General features: G+C 44.5%; 1 protein-coding gene across 1 annotated transcript; it reads left to right on the top strand.

The window, feature by feature from the left end:
• Positions 1-3,559: 3,559 nt before the first annotated feature.
• otud3 (OTU deubiquitinase 3) lies at positions 3,560-12,834 on the top strand. Its single transcript, XM_029719327.1, has 8 exons — positions 3,560-3,706; positions 6,451-6,757; positions 7,023-7,171; positions 7,335-7,447; positions 10,894-11,016; positions 11,136-11,265; positions 11,555-11,745; positions 12,118-12,834. The coding sequence occupies exons 2-8, from the start codon at positions 6,549-6,551 to the stop codon at positions 12,274-12,276; spliced, it is 1,074 nt and encodes a 357-aa protein (XP_029575187.1). The 5' UTR covers positions 3,560-3,706; positions 6,451-6,548; the 3' UTR covers positions 12,277-12,834.
• The last annotated feature ends 13,585 nt before the right edge of the window (positions 12,835-26,419 follow it).

The raw sequence follows: 26,419 nt of genomic DNA on the forward strand, positions 1-26,419 counted from the left end.
AGGAGTAGGATAAGAGTATGGCTAAAGGCTAAAAGAACTGGTCGTCTAGTGCGTTCGGACAGAGTAAAAGGAGCAGATATCTGGGCGCAGAAGAATAGATTCAAGGCATAATGTACAGACAAGGGTATGGTAGGATGTGAGTACAGTGGACGTAAACCTAGGCATTGAGTGATGATGAGAGAGGTTTTGTCTTTAGAGGCACCATTTATGCCAGGTGAGGTCACCACATGTGTGGGGGGTGGAACAAAAGGGCTAGCTAAGGCATATTGAGCAGGGCTGGAGGCTCTACAGTGAAATAAGACAAAAATCACTGACCAAAACAGCAGTAGACAAGGCATATTGACATTAGGGAGAGGCATGTGTAGCCAAGTGATCATATGGTCCAGTTAGCTAGGCGAAATGGAGGCATGCGATTCAGACAGCTAGCAGACCGGGGCTAGCAGGCTAGCAGATGGGCCTCAGGGGGACGTCGCAACGGACGAGCCTGTTGAAACCCCCTCGGACGGTTACGTCGGCAGACCAGTCATGATGGATCGGCGAGGCTTCGTGTCAGCAGCAAAGGGTCCAGACCAATTAGCAAAAGAGGTATTGAAGCCCAGGAATTGTCTGATGGATCTCTTCAGCTAGCCGGGAGATGGGCCTAGCTCCAGGCTAACTGGTGCTTTCTTCGGGACAGAGACGTTAGCCAGGAGTAGCCTCTTGGATAGCAGCTAGCTAGCTGCGATGATCCAGAGTAAAGGTTCAGAGCTTGCGGTAGGAATCCGGAGATGTGGTAGAGAAAAAGCAACCCGATATGCTCTGGGTTGATATCGCGCTGTGCAGACTGGCAGGAATTGACCGGGCTGACGCTGGCAGATTTCTGAGTTAATGGTGATGACCGCTAGCAGTGGCTAACTGACTACTAGCTAGTAACAATGAACCGTATAGGCTACACTTAGTAAAAGGGGCATCATGTTAACCTTGTTGTTGATCCTTACCTTCTCATAAAGGGCTAAGGTAATGAGTAGAGCAGGTATAGTACATCCCTTTACACTTTAAACAAAGCAGATAGCTGCTTTATGTACAATATGTCAATGCATAAACAAATACAAGAAAATACATTCCTAGCTTGTAAACCTGAACACATCGTTTTAGTTTCTAATGCCAATCTCTAAAACAACTGGGAAGGTATACACTGGACTGTGTTTTCTTGTTTTTGTTATATAGACCTACTTCTTTCCTTCCAATGCCTGCTGATGCACTTTTTGGTCCTGAGGCTACATCTGTGACAACGTCTGATGGTATTCTACACAGCAAACACTCTCTGTCCTCCTCAACCCACTCCTCCTCCACAAGACTCTTTCCAACTGCAATCTGTCATAAGGAGGAGAGGTCTGGAAATGAGGGTTGTCAAAATATAACACATTTTCACTTTATCCTGAGTCATACACCGTAACACACAGATTTCTGACATTAACATGATTCAGAGCTTGTTCGTTTGATGACTATTGACCGTCATGTACCAACCACATTTTCATATCTCAGTTGGTAGATATGCAAAGTTGTTTTATAGCACAGAAAGCTTGATCTGAACTTAACCACAACTTTAATAAGTAGGCCTAGCCTACACAATGACCAAAGATATGTAACTGTTGTAAAGATGATTGCCAAGGGCTTGTCTTTCCCTGTTAAAGTGCCCCACTCTATCCCCAATTTCTCTACATCAACATTAGCTTAATCATTCTTGCTTAGTGAAAATTAAGTAATTCATATTTATCAACACAGTTGAAGTAGGGGTTTTATTGTGAGCTGAACGTTTTACAAATAGGTCATTTTCAATAAAATGTCACAAAAAGGTGTAGATTTTTCTGTTGTGAGACAAGGAGACCCATAGCTCTGCTAAAACCATTGACAACTGTGTGCTGTTTTCAAGGGATTGTTAAATACATGTTAACTATTTGGTTGTAATATCACCACCTCCTGAAGAGCATAGTAAGACCTACACATTTCTGATTATTCCATGCAAAACTATTGCGCACATTTAGCTCTATCATCAGTTATACAACATCAATTGATCATGTCATTTCAGATATGTAGGGTAGCCTCATGATATCTCTCAATATAGGCCACCATTAATTGGATATTTGAGTGATATTTAATACAAGTGAACTATACCTGACAAGTATGAGTGGTTTAGGTTAATTTCCCATCTTTTGTGGACTCTGCCTATCAAACAGCAGAAGGGCCATTTACTGTGTTACATAGCCGCGGGAAGTAGGGGTGCTGAGGGTGCTGTAGCACCCCCTGAAAACCATAATTTAAAACATATATTAATATAAAGATATATATATATATATATATTAATATAAAGATATTATATATATATATATATATATATATATAGATAGATAGATAGATAGATAGATAGATAGATAGATAGATAGATAGATAGATAGATAGATAGATAGATAGATAGATAGATAGATAGATAGATAGTTGTGGCCCTGCCCCTATATATATTCACAAAAGTAGTGCACTGGGCCTTTACTTGTATCAGCAGACCAATATAGACATCTGCAGGATTCAGTAATTGGAATTGTACGAGTTGTGGCCCTGCCCCTTTCTCTGCTATTGTCATTGTAATAGAATCCAGAAAGAACAAAACCCAGTCCTCAAAGGTGCAATGTGATGGACAAAGACACAAAACATCCACATCAAATTAAATACTTTCTTGATCAAATAACATGGAAAATATTACTATAACATCCTTACAAACCACTTAATGTACGCTAAATGTACATTACTGTATTGTACATAGGCTGGTCATCTAGGTTTGGTACCTGTAGACTTGAGTACGTTGAGACATCAAGTGGATTGTGATGATATGTGGCTCAGTTGGTAGAGCATGGTGCTTGCAACACTAGGGTTATGGGTTTGATTCCCATGGGAGACCAGTACTAAAATGTATGCACTTACTACTATAAATTGCTCTTGATAAGAGCACCTACTAACATGTAAAATAATTTAATAGACCATTTCAGTTAACACATAGAAATAAGTTTCAATTGCTAAATATTTAAAGGAAGTGGAAAACAAATCAAGCAAATATTTTTATATTCCACAAGTATTACTAGATGAACTGATTAGTACAAATAATTATCAGACTCAAATTACCAATGCTGGTAAATACTCAAATACATTTAGTAAAAACATTTTCACAAAAGTAGTGCACTGTTCCTTAACTGGTCTTATTTTAACAGACCAATATAGACATCTTCAGCGTGGGCATTTTCTTTTCTGCATCATTGATGTTTACTCATCATGAAAAGCATGCAATTACTTGCAGTATAAGTCTGATGATACAGCTAAATGTGCGCAATTGTTTTGCATTGAATATTTGGACATTTGTAGTTGCTGACTATGCTCAACAGGTGACGATATTAAAACTAAATAGTTATAACATGTAATTAACAATCCCTAGAAAACGGCAAGTAGTTAGTCAATGGTTTTAGTGGAGCTGGGGGTCTACTTGCAGCCAAATCAAACGTATTGTGACGTTTTATTGAAAACGACCTGTTGATATGATTTGATGCACTCACACTTCCGTACTCGGAGATGATGGCGCTGAACAGCAATTGTAAACAAGCTCATGAGTCAGATCTTATTTAGGCAAAAATAACGTAGTATAGGACGTTTGTTGAGTATCATCGGGTGTTCTCTGTGGAATGTGAGTAACTTGTTACCTTCGTTATATTCTGATGGCTTGACATGTATTCACTGTTGTGTTTAACTCGAAATCAGCGAGAACGAGACTGGAGCTAGCCAACAAACCTATCCATTAGCAGCTAACGTTTGCAAACTAGTTACCTAGCTAAATAGTCGGCTAACCTAGCTTTCTTGCAGTCATATCCAGCAGTCATAACAGTTGCTCGCTAGCTAGCTAGTTGCTGATCAGCTAATGCAATTAGCTATAGCTAGCTACGGTAACGCGTCAACTGGCCAGTCCACTAACGTTAGGCTGAACACATGAAATGTTTAACAACGCTTTTTTCCCCTGATAGTTCTAGTTCATTACATCCGCCGTGCAGCCCAGTTTCACAATATTACCATATGTCCCAGCTTCTTGAAGTAGTCACGAAAAAACAGGCCTTATTTTGGGGCATTTTTCACCCTGCCAGCTTCTATTAGTTCTATTGAACACCGTGGCACCAGCTCGCCTCCTGAACCTTCTATTCAATGAATTTGCTATGGCCTCGCTCTAGTGTTCCAGCTTAGCCAACGTTCTTTTGCCGTTTTTCAGCCTTGGGTGAATTTAGACTCGTTCTATTGTCCAGCCTACTGACGTAGCCGTAGGCTCGCTCTAGCTTGTCGAAATCAACCCGTCACAGAATAAGGCATTAGAATATAATGTATACTAATATAATTAGTAGTTTAATAGGATCTCTATGCCCTGTCAGCTGTTGCTGTTATCCAGGATGACAGGTCTACCAGCTAGCTAGCATGACAGGTCCTTGATATATGACTCTCAGTTCCATTACATTACACATACTTTTGGTCATGAAGTGTATGTGGACACCTGCTCAAACGTCTCATTCCAAAATCATGGGCATTAATATGGAGTTGGTCTCGTTTTGATGCTGTAACAGCATCCGCTCTCCACTCATGCTTTCAAATAGATTTGGAACATTGCTGAGGGGACTTGCTTCCATCAGCCACAAGAGCATTAGTGGGGTCAGGCACTGATGTTGGGTGATTTGGCCTGGCTCACAGTCGGTGTTCCAATTCATCCCAAAGTTGTTTGATGGAGTTGAGGTCAGGGCTCTGTGCATGCCAGACAAGTGTTTCCTCACCGATCTCGACAAACCTTTTCTGTATGGACCTCGCTTTGTGCACGGGGGCATTGTCATGCTGAAACAGGAAAGGGCCTTCCCCAAACTGTTGCCACAAAGTTGGAAGCACAGAGTTGTCTAGAATGTCATTGAATGCTGTAGCGTTAAGATTTCCCTTCACTGAAACTGAGGGGCCTAGCCCGAACCATGAGAAACAACCCCAGACCATTATTCCTCCTCCACCACCAAACTTTACAGTTGGCATAATGCCTTGGGCCAGATTCCTCCGTCAGACTGCCAGATGGTGAACCGTAATTCGTCACTCCAGAGAACGCGTTTCCACTGCTTCAGAGACCAATGTTGGCGAGATTTACACCACTCCATCTGACACTTGGCCTTATGCATGGCGATCTTAAGCTTGTGTGCAGCTGCTCAGCCACGGAAACCCATTTCATCGAGCTCCCGACGAACAGTTGTTGTGCTGACGTTGCTTCCAGAGGCAGTTCTGTGAGCTTGTGTTGCTTACCACTTCGCAGCTGAGCCATTGTTGCTGTTATTCCACTTTTTTCCACGTCACAATAACAGCACTTACAGTTGACCTGGGCAGCTCTAGGAGAGGAGAAATTTGACAAACTGACTTGTTGGAAATGTGGCATCCTATGACGGTGCCACTTTGAAAGTCACTCAGCTCTTCAGTAAGGCCGTTTTACTGTCACTGTTTGTCTATGGAGATTGCATGGCGGTGTGCTCGATTTTATACACCTGTCAGCAACAGGTGTGTCTGAAATAGTCGAGTACACTAATTTGAAGGGGTGTCCACATACTTTTGTGTGTATATATAGTGTAAGTCATTGGATGAAGGTGTCTTCTCTACGGAGTAGTTTTGTTAACCGCCCAACGCATCGTTTGCGGTACGATTTTGGAAGCATAAGGATCTTATCTTTCATATCAGCGAGAAATAATAATACAAGGAAAGGTTAAATAGATACACCTTTTTATAGGGCTTAGGGTTAACTCAGGGTTCCCACATGACCATATCTCCATGTTACAGCGCTTGTTTATGGAAAACAGACGTGCTATCTAGTGTGCTCCAAACACCTGTTTCTAAGCATAAACTTCCCCAGTTATCAGAAGTGTAGTTTTGTGGATTGAGGCACCCATAGATGTATTGATCTGTGCAAAACTCCTACAGTAAGTATATATATTTTAATTTTAAGATTTATTTCTCGCTTATGAAAGATAAGGGCCGTATGTTTCAAAAGCTATATCACAAGCGATGATTATTGATGTTTCTGAACAATAAAAAACAGCGTTGGGATTGTAGTTCACATGAGTCAGTCGTGGGCGAGGCTGAAGGCTGAAAGCAGTAGGGGGAAGGGGGAAGGCAGAATGCCGCCTACAGTTTGCGAGCTAGACAGCTACATCATAATTAGCTAACCCATTTGGAATTGCAATTGCCTGCTGTGCCACGTATTAACTGACTGTAACTAGCTAATATGAACCATCTTTTTGTAGCTGGCTACTGTCCCAGTTAGTGAATGTGAAATGTGGAAGTAACTGAGTTGTTACACGTTGTAGCTCATTTTCTAAGTTGCATTCAAACTCTCATCTCTATTCTTTCCCTCCTCTTTCTGAAACACAGGATTCCACCTGTGTGGAAGTAACCCAACTGCATGTGCCAGTGAGTGACTGAGAGATCTACTGCATCTGTAAAGATCTGTGTATGTAGGCCCGGCAGCCATGTCTCGGAAGCAGACAGGAAAGCCAGTGCGTGGCGGAAACAGGAAGTGTGACGCGGAGCGGAAGCGGGATGAGCGGTCCGCGCGCAGGGCAATCGCAAAGGACCGTAAGAACCGGCCCCAGGACAGGGATGATGGAGAGGAGTTCGTCAGCTTCTCCAACCAGCTCCATGCGCTGGGTCTCAAACTGAGAGAGGTGCCTGGAGATGGGTAAGATTCAGTGAGAGAAGGACCACGTTCCAGGCTGACTACATTGCAGACACTTGCCAGACCTCACAACTCAATAGGTATTTAACATCAGCTAAGCACATATCATATGATATAGCATTCTGATGCCAGACAGTAATTGATGACGTGGCATGTAATCATTGGTTGATGCAATGCAAAGTCTGCAATGTAGTCAGCCTGGAATGCCACCAAAGTGCTTTTATAAATGTCTGTTATAACGTTGACTAATAGTGTGTCCGTCCTGTAGTAATTGCCTGTTCCGGGCTCTGGGTGACCAGTTGGAGGGACACTCTCGGGGACACCTGCGCCTGCGCCAGGAGACTGTGCAGTACATGATGTCACACCGGCAGGACTTTGAGCCCTTTGTGGAGGATGATGTGCCCTTCGCACAGCATTGTAAGGAAACGGCCCAATATGATAGAAACCAAATACTATTTGCATGTGAAAATGTTGTTGGCTGCCCAAGTTTCTGATAGCATGCAAGTCATCCTAAATATTGTCTTTAAAGGTCTTGTCACTAATGTTTCCCTCTGTTGTTATGATGTTCTCTTCCTCTCAGTGTCAAACCTCTCCCAGCCTGGCACTTTTGCTGGCAATGATGCCATCGTGGCGTTCGCCCGCAGCCAACAGCTTAAAGTGGTCATTCATCAGCTCAACACCCCACTGTGGGAGGTAGTAACCTCAATGACACCCTATTGCCCATATAGTTTACTACTTTGAGCTAGAGATATTAAGCTTTATAAAGGGTTTAGCAGTGCACATTTGGGTAAACACTTTATTTTACTATTTGTTTGTTTTTAAAGGAGATCCCAATCTCATTAAGTAGGCCTATTTTTATAGTTTATTATAATTTTTTTCTGAACGAACAATAGGAAAGTAGATAACGGCGTAGTACAAAATAGAAAGGGGGGGACTTCATGTCCGTTCTGAATTAAATTGAGAAATGCAGGTCTATTTAATCTGGAACTTGAATTGAAATAGTCGCACAGACTCAGGAAACTGATACAGAATTGGGATTTGAGTGCAGAGCCATTGAAGGGTATATATGAAAAAGTCAGCGAGGAGAGGCATGAATCCCCTGTTGCGAGGTGGTATATGTGGTCCTACCACTAGACCACATTCTGGCATTACATTTACATTTAAGTCATTTAGCAGACGCTCTTATCCAGAGCGACTTACAAATTGGTGCATTCACCTATAATATCCAGTAGAACAAACACTTTACAATAGTGCATCTAAATCCTTTAAAAGGGGGGGGGGTTAGAAGGATTACTTTATCCTATCCCAGGTATTCCTTAAAGAGGTGGGGTTTCAGGTGTCTCCGGAAGGTGGTGATTGACTCCGCTGTCCTGGCATCGTGAGGGAGATTGTTCCACCATTGGGGTGCCAGAGCGGCGAACAGTTTTGACTGGGCTGAGCGGGAACTGTGCTTCCTCAGAGGTAGGGAGGCGAGCAGGCCAGAGGTGGATGAACGCAGTGCCCTTGTTTGGGTGTAGGGCCTGATCAGAGCCTGAAGGTACGGAGGTGCCGTTCCCCTCACAGCTCCGTAGGCAAGCACCATGGTCTTGTAGCGGATGCGAGCTTCAACTGGAAGCCAGTGGAGAGAGCGGAGGAGCGGGGTGACGTGAGAGAACTTGGGAAGGTTGAACACCAGACGGGCTGCGGCGTTCTGGATGAGTTGTAGGGGTTTGATGGCACAGGCCGGGAGCCCAGCCAACAGCGAGTTGCAGTAATCCAGACGGGAGATGACAAGTGCCTGGATTAGGACCTGCGCCGCTTCCTGTGTGAGGCAGGGTCGTACTCTGCGAATGTTGTAGAGCATGAACCTACAGGATCGGGTCACCGCCTTGATGTTAGTGGAGAACGACAGGGTGTTGTCCAGGATCACGCCAAGGTTCTTAGCACTCTGGGAGGAGGACACAAGGGAGTTGTCAACCGTGATGGCGAGATCATGGAACGGGCAGTCCTTCCCCGGGAGGAAGAGCAGCTCCGTCTTGCCGAGGTTCAGCTTGAGGTGGTGATCCGTCATCCACACTGATATGTCTGCCAGACATGCAGAGATGCGATTCGCCACCTGGTTGTCAGAAGGGGGAAAGGAGAAGATTAATTGTGTGTCGTCTGCATAGCAATGATAGGAGAGACCGTGTAAGGATATGACAGAGCCAAGTGACTTGGTGTATAGCGAGAATAGGAGAGGGCCTAGAACAGAGCCCTGGGGGACACCAGTGGTGAGAGCACGTGGTGCGGAGACAGCTTCTCGCCACGCCACCTGGTAGGAGCGACCTGTCAGGTAGGACGCAATCCAAGCGTGGGCCGCGCCGGAGATGCCCAGCTCGGAGAGGGTGGAGAGGAGGATCTGATGGTTCACAGTATCAAAGGCAGCAGATAGGTCTAGAAGGATGAGAGCAGAGGAGAGAGAGTTAGCTTTAGCAGTGCGGAGAGCCTCCGTGACACAGAGAAGAGCAGTCTCAGTTGAATGCCCAGTCTTGAAACCTGACTGATTAGGATCAAGAAGGTCGTTCTGAGAGAGATAGCAGGAGAGCTGGCCAAGGACGGCACATTCAAGAGTTTTGGAGAGAAAAGAAAGAAGGGATACTGGTCTGTAGTTGTTGACATCGGAGGGATCGAGTGTAGGTTTTTTCAGAAGGGGTGCAACTCTCGCTCTCTTGAAGACGGAAGGGACGTAGCCAGCGGTCAAGGATGAGTTGATGAGCGAGGTGAGGTAGGGGAGAAGGTCTCCGGAAATGGTCTGGAGAAGAGAGGAGGGGATAGGGTCAAGTGGGCAGGTTGTTGGGCGGCCGGCCGTCACAAGACGCGAGATTTCATCTGGAGAGAGAGGGGAGAAAGAGGTCAAAGCACAGGGTAGGGCAGTGTGAGCAGGACCAGCGGTGTCGCTTGACTTAGCAAACGAGGATCGGATGTCGTCAACCTTCTTTTCAAAATGGTTGACGAAGTCATCCGCAGTGAGGGAGGAGGGGGGGGGGAGGGGGGAGGAGGATTCAGGAGGGAGGAGAAGGTAGCAAAAAGCTTCCTAGGGTTAGAGGCAGATGCTTGGAATTTAGAGTGGTAGAAAGTGGCTTTAGCAGCAGAGACAGAAGAGGAAAATGTAGAGAGGAGGGAGTGAAAGGATGCGAGGTCCGCAGGGAGGCGAGTTTTCCTCCATTTCCGCTCGGCTGCCCGGAGCCCTGTTCTGTGAGCTCGCAGTGAGTCGTCGAGCCACGGAGCAGGAGGGGAGGACCGAGCCGGCCTGGAGGATAGGGGACAGAGAAAATCAAAGGATGCAGAGAGGGAGGAGAGGAGGGTTGAGGAGGCAAAATCAGGAGATAGGTTGGAGAAGGTTTGAGCAGAGGGAAGAGATGATAGGATGGAAGAGGAGAGAGTAGCAGGAGAGAGAGAGCGAAGGTTGGGACGGCGCAATACCATCCGAGTAGGGGCAGAGTGAGAAGTTTTTGATGAGAGCGAGAGGGAAAAGGATACAAGGTAGTGGTCGGAGACTTGGAGAGGAGTTGCAATGAGATTAGTGGAAGAACAGCATCTAGTAAAGATGAGGTCAAGCGTATTGCATGCCTTGTGAGTAGGGGGGGAAGGTGAGAGGGTGAGGTCAAAAGAGGAGAGGAGTGGAAAGAAGGAGGCAGAGAGGAATGAGTCGAAGGTAGACGTGGGGAGGTTAAAGTCACCCAGAACTGTGAGAGGTGAGCCATCCTCAGGGAAGGAACTTATCAAGGCGTCAAGCTCATTGATGAACTCTCCAAGGGAACCTGGAGGGCGATAAATGATGAGGATGTTAAGCTTGAAAGGGCTGGTAACTGTGACAGCATGGAATTCAAATGAGGAGATAGACAGATGGGTCAGGGGAGAAAGAGAGAATGTCCACTTGGGAGAGATGAGGATTCCAGTGCCACCACCCCGCTGGCTCGATGCTCTAGGGGTATGCGAGAACACGTGGCCAGACGAGGAGAGAGCAGTAGGAGTAGCAGTGTTATCTGTGGTGATCCATGTTTCCGTCAGCGCCAGGGGGGCACACTACTGTTTTTTAAACTGAAGTCCTCTTCTAATGAAACAGAATGTACGAAATACCCCTATTGATAGGTCCTACTCATTATGTTTCCTCAATTCAGATAAATGGCTCTGAGAAGCTGGTTGGCCGAGAGCTACACATTGCCTATCGCTATGGAGACCATTACGACAGTGTAAGACCATTCGGTGACAACTCTGAGAGCCCTGCTCAGCTGCGTATAGAGGTACGAAAACGACCCTTTCAGCTAAAAACACACTACCAAATATTTTGACCTTTTGGATTAGTTCTATTCTCACAATATCCTTTATCCCCCCCCCCCCCACCCCACTCTTGTCCCTCCAGAATCTACATAATTCGAGTGGGCAGCGTGAGTTTGGTGACAGCCAGACAGACAGACGGAAAGCCCCCTCGCCCACCTCCTCAGAGGAGGACAATGTCATCCTAAATTCCCTGAAGAACATGGGCCCGAACTGTGAGTGTCTTCTCCCCCAGTGCATTCTGATTATCAGTGTCTACTAGCTGTTTGGAGTCCTTTTCTAACCCCAACTCCTATCAAACTTTAATTTGTCTGCAGTCTTAGCCTACCTCTTATAATAAACATTGCTAATAAATACAATTGATGTTTATTGGCTGTTTTGGGGATTTCCATCTTTTAGAGGGAGCTACCAACCAAAAGCCCTTTGATAATGATCAATAGGAGCATCTGATGTGATATATTCACTGCAACTGAGCCCATGTGTTTTGTGTGCCATGTCTCTCAGGTGAAGAGGAGAATCTGTTTCAGCTGAGTGTCGCCACAATCAACGCCGGGTGGCTGTTGGATTCTGAGCTATCAGCCCAAGTGTGTCACGGCCAGTGTGCCTCGGGATCATGCTCTGCGTGTAGAGAGGCAGCGACAGAATGCAGTGATCACAAACTTCCACCTGATGGAGGCAACCTACACAAATCCAAGGTAAGATGCTCAAATTCTAATTCCATATAAATATATATTCTTTGGTAATTTAACACATTCTATTCAGACAGTAAGGAAATGAGATGGAGAGACAGGCAAGTTGGAGAAACAGTGGGATAGGTGAACACATGGATTGAACCCTGGTCTCATGTGGGCAGTTGTAATAATATATGTGACGTGCCGGAGAGTGTTATCGCTATACAATGGCTCTGCACTCAAATCCCAACTCTGTATCAGTATCCTGAGTCTGTGCGACTATTTCAATTCAAGTTCCAGATTAAATAGACCTGCATTTCTCAATTGAATTCAGAACGGACATGAAGTCCCCCCCCCTTTTCATCTTGACCCCCTGATTTTCAACCCCTCTGTCAGGCTTCAAACAAGCAGAGGAAAGAGCAGCAGCACTTGGTGAAGAAAAAGCGACAAGAGGAAAGACATCGACAGAAGGTTCTTCAGAGCAAAGGAACACCTGACCAGAACCTCTCGGAGCCGGTCACTCTAGTGCCAGCTCTAAATACACTTAGTATATAGACAGAGCATGGCCAAATAAAGCAGTGGATGACAATGTTTTGCACACAGAATCAATCTCATTGGATGACTTTCATATACCCTTTAGTTTCTTTGCAAATGTATAGTGCCTGCGATAGGGTGTGTGTGAATGTGTTCAGGGTTGTGGTTGACTATGAGGATGTTGGTTGTTGACCCAGGATGGTGTACATAGTTTCCTCTGTAGAGTCAATACAGTGTGTCTCTTTCTATGCTGGTGAATGAGGGCTGATGTTGACATTGACCATGCAGTACATCTTGGCCTCTGAGTTCGTTTTGTGTTGAATTTCTCTGATTACAGCCAAAGAAGAAAGGAAAGGGAAGAGGGAGACATTGTAAACGGAATGAAATGTTTTGTGAACAATACTGAAATTGTTTAGGTGACTTGTAATGAATTTATATTTTATCTGGTTAATGGCAGTTCCAGTATTATTGATCAGGTTTAAAGAAATGCTTCATTTGGAAAATTTGCTTTTGAATGATTGTGAAGCACTCTGTCTGGTATGACATGTAATGTGGCAATAAATGAAAATCTTTACAGTATTTGATTTCATTAATATTTTTGTGAAATATCTCTTAAATGTATATATTTTTTTGATTAAGTACAGTATGTCAATGACTGAATCAATAGATCTCTTCAATAGCTGATACAAGATAGCATATTACATTCTGGTAGGCTGCACTGTTATTTTCTGTGATCATTTGGGCAATAGTTTGGCCAATGATCTACTCAAATTACAAGTATGTTTTGTAAAACTGATTATTTTACCATGGATAATGTAGATTGGAGCAGTATCAATGTTCAGGATGTTGACTGACTCCTCCCCTTTACTGTGTCACAATAAGGGTGCATATATGACATCAGTGGTCCAGGCTGCAAGCATAGAACACAGTTTCACTCAAAATCATTATTATGGCTCAAGGTTAATACACTCTCCAATGATGTTCTGAATCTGCAAGGTGGTGAGTACCTCTTCATGAGAACTGTATTGATTTTAATTTGTAGCATTGGTGATGTGGTTCTGAGAGCAACATGTGTGAGAAGCATAATGGTAATAAACAATTTAGGATCAGGTGAATATAGGAAGCTAGAGGTCAAGCTGCATTTTCTAAAGCTATAGTAATACTGGATTTTGATTGTCATGTTTTGTTTTACATAAATCAAATTCTCTTTGTATTTGTATTGATTATGGTTCCCCATTAGCTGCTGCCAAGGCAGAAGCTCAGGCCTATACTCCACTACAACATAACTACAAAACAAAATCCATGTGTACGTGTGTGTATAGTGCATATGTTATTATGTGTGCCTGCATGTGTCTGTGCCTATGTTTGTGTTGCTTCACAGTCCTCACTCTTCCATAAGGTGTATATTTATCTGTTTTTTAAATCTGATTATACTGCTTGCATCAGTTACCTGATGTTGAATAGAGTTCCATGTAGTCATGGCTCTATGTAGTACAGTGCGCCTCCCATAGTCTGTTCTGGACTTGGGGACTGTGAAGAGACCTCTTGTGGAATGTCTTATGGGGTATGCATGAGTGTCTGAGCTGTGTGCTAGTCGTTTAAACAGACAGCTTGGTGCTTTCAACATGTCAATACCGCTCACAAATACAAGTAGTGATGAAGTCAATCTCTCCTCTACTTTAAGCCAGGAGAGATTGACATGCATATTATTCATGTTTGCTCTCTGTGTACCTCCAAGTGCCAGCCGTGCTGCCCTGTTTGGAGCCAATTGCAATGTTCCTAAGTCCCTCTTTGTGGCACCTGACCACACAACTGAACAGTAGTCCAGGTGCGACAAAACTAGAGCCTGTAGGACCTGCCTTGTTGATAGTGCTGTTAAGAAGGTAGAGGAGCGCTTTATTAAGGACAGACTTCTCCCCATCTTAGCTACTGTTGTATCAATATTTTTTGACCATGACAGTTTACAATCCAGGGTTACTTCAAGCAGTTTAGTCACCTCAACTTGCTCAATTGCCACATTATTAACTACAAGATTTAGTTGAGATTTAGGGTTTAGTGAATAATTTGTCCTAAATACAATGCTTTTAGATTTAGAAATATTTAGGACTAACTTATACCTTGCCACCCATTCTGAAACTAACTGCAGCTCTTTGTTTAGTGTTGTCATTTCAGTTGCTGTAGTAGCTGATGTGAGTTGAGTCATCCGCATACATAGACACACTGGCTTTACTAGAATTCCTGATTCTACCTGGATTACGTTGTAGAGGCCTCGATTAAAGAACACCCACTGTGTTCTGTTAGACAGGTAACTCTTTATCCACAATATAGCAGGGGGTGTAAAGCCATAACACATTTTTCCAGCAGCAGACTATGATCGATAAAGTCAAAAGCAGCACTGAACAAAACAAGTTTCTAATAGTTTGTCAGTCTTTAATGGACTATATTTCAACAACAGCACCATTTACAACATCGTTGGCTGGCTTAGTTGCTTGCATGAGCCATTTAGTGGTAGTGGCCTGACTATGTGCTTTAAAACGTCCCCACAAGAAACTCTACAGCCATCTCATGTCTTTGTGGGCTATACACCTATACACCAGGTCCGGTGTTCCTTCTTTGACCGAGACGCTCATCAACAGAAAGATTGATTACGCCTTGATCACGCCAACAGTGTTATTGCGCAAAACGATATACAGCAATCATCTGGATATGTGTGCAACGGAAATTCAATATTCCTCAGTATTTGAAAAATCTTTCCAACATACCCGGACTTGATAATCACCAAGCCTTGGTGTGAAAAGGCAAAATATAATGATCTGATCATCCTATATATCCAGTACATGTAACGACTCCTACCGAGGGTGGCTCCTCTCCCTGTTCCGGTGGCGCTCGGCGGTCGTCATCACCGGCCTACTAGCTGCCACTGATCCCTTTTTCCTTCTCTGTTTGTTTTGACTAATTAGTTTCACCTGTTTTCGTTTAGGCTTATTAGTTGGGCTATTTAAGCCAGTAGGCCCGCCTGCTCTGTGTGCGGGCTTAATTATTTCCTTCCACTGTGGTGTGTGTGTGTGTGTGTGTGTGTGTGTGTGTGTGTGTGTGTGTGTGTGTGTGTGTGTGTGTGTGTGTGTGTGTGTGTGTGTGTGTGTGTGTGTGTGTGTGTGTGTGTGTGTGTGTGTGTGTGTGTGTGTGTGTGTGTTGGATAAGTGTATTTTGGGCATTTTGTGCGCCCGGCATTTTTGGCGTAAACGTTTGTGCGTAATAAAACGCTATATTAAACTTTTCTGCCTCCTGCGCTTGACTCCGCACCCCCTACGCCCAAAGCGTGACAGTACAGCTGTCTGTACCCAGCTCACTGGCACGGGAAACTCTGAGGGTCCAGAATAGGCTATTTAATACAATGTTTCAAGTTCGCTAGCGACAGCTTCTGGCTGGACCCAGTTGATGATTTTATACAATGTTGGACTTCACTAGCGATAGCTCAAGACAGAAAGAAAGGGAGGCAGACAGGCGGAGTAGAGAGATAAATGTGATTGAAAGAACCAGAATTTGTATTTGTCGGCTTTAGGCCTATTTATTTTACTTGGTTAATGATGAAAGTCATAGGCCTACTGCTGCATTGGTCTATATGCTATCTCTGAGTTCTATGTGCTCATTTCGTTAGCTGCCAATGGACCACAGGTCAAGGGCTGGCAGAGGTCAGTAATCCAGAGCAGAGTCCGAATGGTACAGAACGGCAAGCAGGCTCAGGGTCAGGGCAGGCAGATGTCAGTAATCCAGGGTGGTGTGACAAGGTACAGAACGGCAGACAGGCTCAGGACAGGCAGAATGGTCAAAACCGGGAAAACAGGAACTAGAGCAAGACAGGAGCACAGGAAAAATGGTGGTAGGCTTGACGAAACAAAACGAACTGGCAACAGACAGAGAACACATGTATAAATAAACTGGGGATAATGGGGAAGATGGTCGACATCTGGATGGGGGTGGAAACAAGCACAAAGACAGGTGGAACAGATCAGGGTGTGACACACACCTGCTTCTCTGAACCACTTGATTTTCAAGAATGTATAAAGACTGAACACGTAATGATGCCAAGATGTATTACACAACATGTCTATGGCTATAACCATGTAAATACAAGGTGTATAAGTGCCTATGACTATGTGAACAACATAAAGTTACTTGTTCTTTAACATTGTTCCCAAATAATTTTATGACACATAAGCATGTGCAAGTACAGTATGTGTTGTAGACAATTCATTTGTAATTAAGGTTATAAAAGTAAACACATACAGTACAACTAATACAAAAATACACTTTTGCATAAGTAAATGAACATATAAACATGTTCTACACTACTACTTTAGCAATCCAACAACCTATGAGCTCCCAGGTGGCGCAGTGGTCTAAGGCACTGCATCTCAGTGCAAGAGGTGCCACTACAGTCCCTGGTTTGAATCTAGGCTGTATCACATCCGGCCATGATTGGGAGTCCCATAAGGCAGCGCACAGTTGGCCCAGTGTTGTCTGGGTTTGGCCGGGGTAGGTCGTCATTGTAAATAATAACTGACTTGCCTAGTTAAATAAAGGTTACATGTAGCTTCTTCGTCATCTAGGCTTTCTGTAATCTTTTCCCTGTCCAAGCTAGTGACATCTAGGCCAACTAGAACAATGAGACAGATATTTCACTGGATGTATAAATGTGAAGTATCCAGTTGGCATTTCCACTCACTACCAAATATGGTGATGAAAGGAAGCCCAGTGGGAGAAGATGGATTTTGGCCGACATTCTGCAAATTTTCTCATCAATGAAATATTTGATCTCCATATGGTTTTCTGTTTCCAAAACTATAATCTGTAACAACAGAGTGGACTGGGTTTTGTAGACTTTACCCTTTGCCAAAGTTTCAACAAATGGCATTGTTTAGGAGTGCAACGGCAAATTTAGTTATTGCACAAGCGCACTTCACAGAGTAGGCTTTTCCTAACGTTAATATGCAAATAAATGCTAAACGCGCCAATAGGATCTCACTAACTAATGCTTGGCTCTGCCCACGTCCTTGCTTGTTCTGCCCACTATTATTAATTTGCTCCCATTGGAAACAACAGACTCTGGTCTGTCTTGGGTTAGTTATAAAAATCTTTGCATGCAAAGAACTTCGGCTGAAGTAGCTAGTCAATTTTCTTTAAAAGCACAATTGCGAATGTTTGCAGAAAAAAACAATATCACATTTTTCTACAGCCTGCCCGAAAACTTAATCATCTTTAGAATTTTATGTGGAGATTTTTTTAAGCACGTTTTTGGGTGAGTCTGGCCACTACCACTATATGGCTAATGCAAGCAACTAAGCCTGCCAAAGAAATATCAGGAATGGAACTCTGACCAAAAAAACGGTCTGGATGATGCTTCAACACCAAAAGTAAGTTGGCTGGATGTCCTTTGGCTGGTGGACCATTCTTGATACACAGGGGAAACTGTTGAGCGTGCAGTTATTGACATTCACAAACCGGTGCGCCTGGCACCTACTACCATACTGTGTCCAAAAGCGCATAAATATTTTGGCTTGCCCATGGCACACATACACAATCCATGTCTCAATTCTCTCAAGGGGGGGTTTGTACTTCAAAATCGTTTTGTTGAAGTAACTTAAAAAGTTGGGATGAGACAGATTACATTTTTTTGTTGAGCAAAACTAGTTGCATCCAGGGAACGTTTAAAAAAAATGGTGACATAAACTGGTTTCTTTGAGAATTACAGGAGTGGGGCATTTAACCCCAAGCCACCCTACATTAGGAGGTTGGAGTAAGTTCTCTCAGGTACAAAGGCCCAACTGATTCAATAATTTACCTATTAAAATCCAGGCATAAAAATCACACAGTGAATTTAAGAAATGGGTTAATTTTAAGAAAAAACTGTTTCTGTTTTTTAGTAGAAACATCACCATGTGAAGATATTTGTAAGTAAGTATATATGTACAGTATATATTATAGGTACATATTTGTATTACTTGTATTAGTAATTGCAGCAGTAGTTTTTATTAGCTGTAGGCCTATTAGTAGTTGTACAAAAATTACTTTATTATGCTCTTAATGTATGCTTTTGTATTATTATTATTTAATTGTTATTATTATAAGATAGTAGTTGCCATTATTCTTGTAACTGAGTATTATTTTATTTTTACACTCTTAAAAATCTCAAAAGATTTTATCCTGCAAAATGTCAAATAAATAATGTAAATAAATATTATTAAAGAATTTTAATAGATATAATTGATTTATTTCACAATTAAATGTGTTCTATATAATCAACTAAAGGCAGTTTAGTCAGTTTCTCATTAATGATCATGACAGACCTTTTTAAAAAGGCAGCTACAGTGGCTTGCAAAAGTATTCACCCCCTTGGCATTTTTCCTATTTTGTTGCCTTACAACCTGGAATTAAAATGGATTTTTGGGGGGGTTGTATCATTTGATTTACACAACATGCCTACCACTATGAAGACACAAAATATTTTTTATTGTGAAACTAACAAGACATAAGACAAAAAAAACTGAACATTTGCACGTGCATAACTATTCACTCCCCCAAAGTCAATACTTTGTAGAGCCACCTTTTGCAGCAATTACAGCTGCAAGTCTCTTGGGGTATGTCTCTATAAGCTTGGCACATCTAGCCACTGGGATTTTTGCCCATTCTTCTTGGCAAAACTTCTCCAGCTCCTTCAAGTTGGATGGGTTCCGCTGGTGTACAGCAATCTTTAAGTCATACCACAGATTCTCAATATGATTGAGGTCTGGGCTTTGACTAGGCCATTCCAAGACATTTAAATGTTTCCTCTTAAACCACTCGTGTGTTGCTTTAGCAGTATGCTAGGGTCATTGTCTTGCTGGAAGGTGAACCTCAGTCCCAGTCTCAAATCTCTGGAAGACTGAAACAGGTTTCCCTCAAGAATTTCCCTGTATTTAGCGCCATCCATCATTCCTTCAATTCTGATCAGTTTCCCATTCCCTGCCGATGAAAAACATCCCCACAGCATGATGCTGCCACCACCATGCTTCACTGTGGGGGTGGTGTTCTCGGGGTGATGAAAGGTGTTGGGTTTGCACCAGACATAGTGTTTTCCTTGATGGCCAAAAAGCTCAATTTTAGTTTCATCTGACCAGAGTACCTTCTTCCATATGTTTGGGGAGTCTCCCACATGCCTTTTGGCGAACACCAAACATGTTTGCTTATTTTTTTCTGGCCACTCTTCCGTAAAGCCCAGCTTAAAGTGGTCCTATGGACAGATACTCCAATCTCCGCTGTGGAGCTTTGCAGCTCCTTCAGGGTTATCTTTGGTCGCTTTGTTGCCTCTGATTAATGCCCTTCTTGCCTTGTCTGTGAGCTTTGGTGAGGGCCCTCTCTTGACAGGTTTGTTGTGGTGCCATATTCTTTCAATTTTTTAATAATGGATTTAATGGTGCCCTGTGGGATGTTCAAAGTTTTGGATATTTTTTTATAATCCAACCCTGATCTGTACTTCTCCACAACTTTGGCCCTGGCCTGTTTGGAGAGCTCCTTGGTCTTCATAGTGCCACTTGCTTGGTGGTGCCCCTTGCTTAATGGTGTTGCAGACTCTGGGGCCTTTCAGAACAGGTGTATATATACTGAGATCATGTAACAGATCATGTGACACTTATATTGCACACAGGTGGACTTTATTTAACTAATTATGTGACTTCTGAAGGTAATTGGTTGCACCAGATCTTATTTAGGGGCGTTATAGCAAAGGGGGTGAATACATATGCACGCACCACTTTTCCGTTTTTAATTTATTTATATTTTTTGAAACAAGTCATTTTTTTCATTTCACTTCACCAATTTGGACAATTTTGTGTATGTCCATTACATGAAATCCAAATAAAAATCAATGTAAATTATAGGTTTTAATGCAACAAAATAGTAAAAACGCCAAGTGGGGTGAATAGTTTTGCTAGGCACTGTACCTTGAAACCAGACTGAAAGGGGTGGACCTGTGATTTTGGTCAGATGTCCTGTTGTTGCCCATGGTAACCCATTGCATCACACTGATGGTGATGTCTTAAAGGATATGTGATGTCTGAATCCTACAAGTGTATTTCCCATTGCATCTTAATGAAGATGATGATGATGATGGTAATAATAATAATGAGAGAGCTTTCATAATTAAAAATCTCAAAGCGCTTCATAAGCAAAAAACAAACAAGCAATATATCATGACAGGTCAGGTCAACCAACAGAGGCCAAGTCTTTGAATGCTGCATCTTCTGCAGATGGAGAGGGTCGGTTCATGGCTTGAGCGGAGGGAGCTAGTCAGAGGATGGTAAATGATGGTGATGGAGTCTGCTGGTGATCTTGTAAAGAGTCATATAGTCACTGGACTTCTCCTCTTCCACTCTGTGAAGAACCCACTTGGGTGATGCCTCGGCAGCTCTGGGTCCTCTCTACGAGCCCTCTGCCTCAACACTGAATTCTTCCATCTCCCATTCCTCTCACGCTTCAAGCAACTCCTTACATCATATTCTCAAAAGATCAGGAACTGTCAGCCAGGTCAAATAAAAAAGCTGTCTCTGCATCTGTCCTCGTGCTCCTAGACCTTAGTGCTGCTTTTGATACCATCGATCACCACATTCTTTTGGAGAGATTGGAAACCCAAATGGTCTACACGGACAAGTTCTGGCCTGGTTTAGATCTTATCTGTTGGAAAGATATCAGTTTGTCTCTGTGAATGGTTTGTCCTCTGACAAATCAACTGTACATTTCGGTGTTCCTCAAGGTTCCGTTTTAGGACCACTATTGTTTTCACTATATATTTTACCTCTTGGGGATATCATTCGAAAACATAATGTTAACTTTCACTGCTATGCGGATGACACACAGCTGTACATTTCAATGAAACATGGTGAAGCCCCAAAATTTCCCTTGCTGGAAGCATGTGTTTCAGACATAAGGAAGTGGATGGCTGCAAACTTTCTACTTTTAAACTCGGACAAAACAGAGATGCTTGTTCTAGGTCCCAAGAAACAAAGATATCTTCTGTTGAATCTGACAATTAATCTTGATGGTCGTACAGTCATCTCAAATAAAACTGTGAAGGACCTCGGCGTTACTCTGGACCCTGATCTCTCTTTTGACGAACATATCAAGATTGGTTCAAGGACAGCTTTTTCCATCTGCGTAACATTGCAAAGATTAGACGTTTTCTGTCAAAAATTGATGCAGAAAAATTAATCCATGCTTTTGTTACTTCTAGGTTAGACGACTGCAATGCTCTACTTTCTGGCTACTCGGATAAAGCACTAAATAAACTTTAGTTAGTGCTAAATACGGCTGCTAGAATCCTGAATAGTACCAAAAAATGTGATCATATTACTCCAGTGCTAGCCTCCCTACACTGGCTTCCTGTTAAGGCAAGGGCTGATTTCAAGGTTTTACTGCTAACCTATAAAGCATTACATGGGCTTGCTCCTACCTATCTTTCCGATTTGGTCCTGCCGTACATACCTACACGTACGCTACGGTCACAAGACGCAGGCCTCCTAATTGTCCCTAGAATTTCTAAGCAAACAGCTGGATGCAGGGCTTTCTCCTATATAGCTCCATATCCATATCATCGTTCAGCCACGACTCGGTGAAACATAAGATATAACAGTTTTTAATGTCCCATTGATAGGATAATCGTAATTGTAGATCATCAATGTTATTTTCCAATGATTGCATGTTAGCAAGTAGAATTGATGGCAGTGGGAGTTTACTCCCTCGCCTACGGATTCTCAAAAGGAAGCCTGATATGCATCCTCTTTTCCTCAGCCTTTTATTCACGCAAAGGACAGGGATCTGGGCCTGTTCCCAGGAAAGCAGTTTATTTTTCTCGTCGGACTCGTTAAAGGAAAAAGCTTCTTCCAGTTCGTGGTGAGTAATCCCAGTTCTGATGTCCAGAAGTTATTTTCGGTCATAAGAGACGGTAGCAGCAACATTATGTGCAAAATAAGTTACAAACAATGCAAAGAAACTAACAAAAATAGCACAATTGGTTACGGGCATGTAAAACGTCAGCCAGCCTCTTCGGCGCCATCTTACAGGTGACTAGCTCATGAAGCTGGTTAAGAGAATGCCAAGAGTGTGCAAAGCTGTCATCAAGGCAAAGGGTAGCTATTTTAAGAATCTCAAATATGAAATATATTTAAATTTGCTTAACACTTTTTTGGTTACTACATGACTCCATATGTGTTATTTCATAGTTTTGATGTCTTCACTATTAATCTATAATGTAGAAAATAAGAAAAATAAAGAAAAACCCTTGAATGAGTAGGTGTTCTAAAACGTTTGACTGGTAGTGTATATTAGACAATATTTGTCAAATTCACCTCTAGAATTTTGAAACGTGCTTTCTGAGTTCGACCAGAAGCTGACAGAGCGCAACCAGAAGATGGAGACTGCCATGTTCAAGATTCTCCAACATGGAATAGCAGCAAGGTGTCACACCTTGATCTTTTTTCACCTGTCTTTGTGATTGTCTCCATCCCCCTCCAGGTGTCGCCCATTATCCCCTGTGTATTTATATCTGTATTCTCTGTTTGTCTGTTGCCAGTTCATTTTGTTCATTCATACCTACCAGCGTTTTTCCCCTTGCTCCTGTCCTGTCTATAGTGCCTGTTTTCTAGTTCTTGTTTTTTTAGTTTTGACCTTTCTGCCTGTCCTGAACCTGAGCCTGTCTGCAGTCCTGTACCTTTGCCCCACTACTCTGGATTACTGACCTCTGCCTGACCTGACTCTGAGCCTGCCTGCTGTCCTTACCTTTGACTGCCCGTGTTCGATTTAATAAACTTTTGTTATTAACTGACCCAGGAAACTCGGGCCAGGATGAGTGACCCAGCAAACCCGGGCCAGCTGTGGGGCTCCATCTCCTCCCAAGGAGCCACCATCGGGAATCACGAGGAACTGCTTCGTGGCCTTATGGAGGGGGTCCAAATGTTGAGCATTTCCGCGGGTTGTCTGGGAGGCATCCTACCACGGTGGTAACCCCACAACCCCTCAGTAACCCAGCTGCTTGCAGTGCTGTATCATCGGTCACGGCACCTTCTCGGGCAGGAAACAGGAAACACTGTTCGATATGTTCCTACACGGTGTCTCGGAGGAGGTCAAGGACGAGCTTGCCGCTCGGGAGTTACCTACAGATCTCGATTCCCTCATCGCTTTGACCTTCCAAATAGATGAGCAACTACGGGAATGACGGACGGGGAGCAAATTTGACTTCGTTCGCACGTCCAGGGATTCCACCTTGCCTCCGAGTCATCCCGGAAGTCCCCAACGATCCCATTGCTGAGAGAACCCGAGGCCTCATCTTCTCCCGCTCCCCCCAAGAACATGTGCTCCACGTCCGACAGGTTCTTCAACACCTCCTGGAGAACCAACTATTTGTTAAGGCAGAGAAGTGTGAGTTCCATTGCTCCACCATCCCCTTTCTGGGGTGCATCATCTCCACTGGGAGTGTCTAGATGGATCCCAGGAAGGTGAGAGTGGTGGTGGACTGGCCCCAGCCTTCGTCCAGGGTGCAGCTGCAACGATTTCTGAGGTTTGCCAACTTCTATCGCCGCTTTATCCGGGGTTACAGCACCCTGGCTTCCCCCTTGTCGGCACTCCCCTCTCCCAAGGTTCTGTTCACGTGGTCCCCTGCTGCAGACCAGGCCTAAAACACCGCTTCACCACTGCTCCCATCCTGGTTCAACCTTCCCGTCAGTTCGTGGTGGAGGCCGATGCTTCTGATGTAGGAGTGGGGGCAGTCCTGTCCCAGCATTGGACCTGAAGCTATATCCCTGTGCCTTTTTCTCGTGACCTTCTTGCAGTGAAGATGGCGTTGGAGGAATTGAGGCACTGGCTGGAAGGGGCGGAACACCCATTCATCGTATGGACCAACCACACAAATCTGGAGTATCTCCACACCGCCAAACGCCTCAACTCCAGGCAAGCTAGATGGGCCCTGCTGTTCACACAGTTCAACTTCTCCCTCTCATATCGGCCGGGGTCCAAGAATGTCAAGCCAGATGCACTGTCTCGCCGTTATAGCCCCATGGCTATTACCCCGGAGCCTAAGTCCATCCTTCCCACCTCGTGCAGGGTGATGGCACTCAGCTGGGGTATAGGGAAACAGGTCCAGGAGGCACAGTGTTCCCAGCCGAAACCCCGGGGGGGTCCAGATAACCGGATGTTCATGCCTGACGCGGTCCGCTCTGTGGTCCTGGACGCTGGCTTTTGTGCGACAAAGCTTTTGGTGACCCACCATGGTCCCTGATGTCTCCGCATTCGTCGCCGCCTGCACGGTGTGTGCACAAAACAAGACTCCTCGACAATCTCCGGCTGTTCTCCTCCAACCTCTGCCTGTCCCTCACCATCCCTGGTCCCACATCTCCCTGGACTTTGTTACGAGTCTTCCTCCATCTGATGGCAACACCGCCATCCTGACATGGTCTCTGACCGGGGCCCTCAGTTCTCGTCTCAGTTCTGGAAGGCGTTCTGCACCCTCATTGGGTCGTCGGCCAGCCTGTCTTCCGGATTCCACCCCCAGTCCAACGGCCAGTCGGAGAGAGCCAACCAGGATCTGGAGACTACTCTGCACTGCCTAGTCTCCGTCAACCCCACCACCTGGAGCCAGCAGCTGGTGTGGGTCGAATACGCCCGCAACACCCTTCCCTGCTTTGCCACGGGCCTATCTCCTTTTGAGTGTTCCCTGGGGTGTCAGCCCCCACTCATCTGCCCCACTGGGTGGAAATCGGAAAACTCTCCCCTCGGTTTATCGGTCCGTTTCCCATCTCCAAAATTATTAGCCCCTCTGCTGTTCATCTTCTGTTGCCCTGGACCCTTCGTATACATCCTACCTTTCATGTGTCCAGAGCTAAGCCCATGTCTCACAGCCCTTTGTCTCCTGTTTCCAGGCCCACCCCTCTCTCCCTTCTCATCGATGGCCAACCGGCTTACACGGTGAGCCGTCTCCTGAAGGTTCGACCTCAGGGAAGGGGGTTCCAGTATCTGGTTGACTGGGAGGGTTATGGCCCGGAGGAGAGGTGTTGGGTCCCTGCCAGAGACATCCTGGACCCAGGCCTCATCGCGTCTTTCCAATGTCGACACCCCGGTCAACCAGATATTCGCCGGGTAGGACGCCGGGGGGGGGGGGGGGGGGGGTACTGTCACACCCTGATCTGTTTCACCTGTCTTTGTGATTGTCTCCACCCCCTCCAGGTGTCGCCTATCTTCCCCATTATCCCCAGTGTGTTTATACCTGTATTCTCTGTTTGTCTGTTGCCAGTTTGTTTTGTTCATTCATACCTCCCAGTGTTTTTCCCCTTGCTCCTGTCCTGTCTTTTGTGCCTGTTTTGACCTTTCTGCCTGCCCTGACCCTGTCTGCCGTCCTGTACCTTTGCCCCGCTACTCTGGATTACCAACCTATGCCTGACCTGACTCTGAGCCTGCCTGCCGTCCTTACCTTTGACTGCCCGTGTTTGATTTAATACACTTTTGTTACTTCGACATTGTCTGCACCTGGCTCTTACCTTCAATCGTGTTACAAAGACTAAAATGAAAGCCTTACAGACTGAGACAGAAGCCTTCCAGACAAAGATGCAGATAGATATGGAGGTGTGGGATGGTGTGTCCATGAAACAGCAGGAGAGACAGAGGGAGAAAAATATATTTATTCTGTAGTGGTCAGTGCTATCCGGGTTCCTTCGGACGTCCCTACTCTAAACCCTAACTCTTACCTAACCCTAACCTTAACCATTTTAAACGTCAACTTCAATGGGGTAGGGAGGTCCCAAGGCTCCCAGATAGAACTGACCATTCTGATATATCCTGTATCTGTAATGTGGAAGAGGACTGTGGAATGGCCACTGTATTGTATGTGGGAGATCTTCTATGATGTTGCCTGTCTGTCTGTCTCCACACAGAGTGGCGAGGTGAAGCAGCCGTCTGCCTCCTCCATCCAGAACCCCGACTTCCCAACTCTTCCCATCCTCCTTCAGGGCAGGGCTGACTCGCAGGAGGACGTGTGGGAGTGAACATGTTTCAGAAAAAGAGAGGGATGGACATGAGATCATCTGGGAGGAGCTGAAAACTCTGAGAGCCATATAGGAGGAGGTAAGGCCTGATCATCATCCTC

Source organism: Salmo trutta, chromosome 28 (assembly GCF_901001165.1).
Source record: "Salmo trutta chromosome 28, fSalTru1.1, whole genome shotgun sequence".
NCBI lineage: Eukaryota > Metazoa > Chordata > Actinopteri > Salmoniformes > Salmonidae > Salmo > Salmo trutta.

Bases quoted from the DNA above. Each gene is read 5' to 3' on its own strand.
- otud3 (XM_029719327.1), top strand. From the start codon at position 6,549: ATGTCTCGGAAGCAGACAGGAAAGCCAGTGCGTGGCGGAAACAGGAAG. The intron at 7,172-7,334 runs GTAAGGAAACGG...TCTTCCTCTCAG, and splicing joins TGTGCCCTTCGCACAGCATT to TGTCAAACCTCTCCCAGCCT. The intron at 11,266-11,554 runs GTGAGTGTCTTC...CATGTCTCTCAG, and splicing joins GAAGAACATGGGCCCGAACT to GTGAAGAGGAGAATCTGTTT.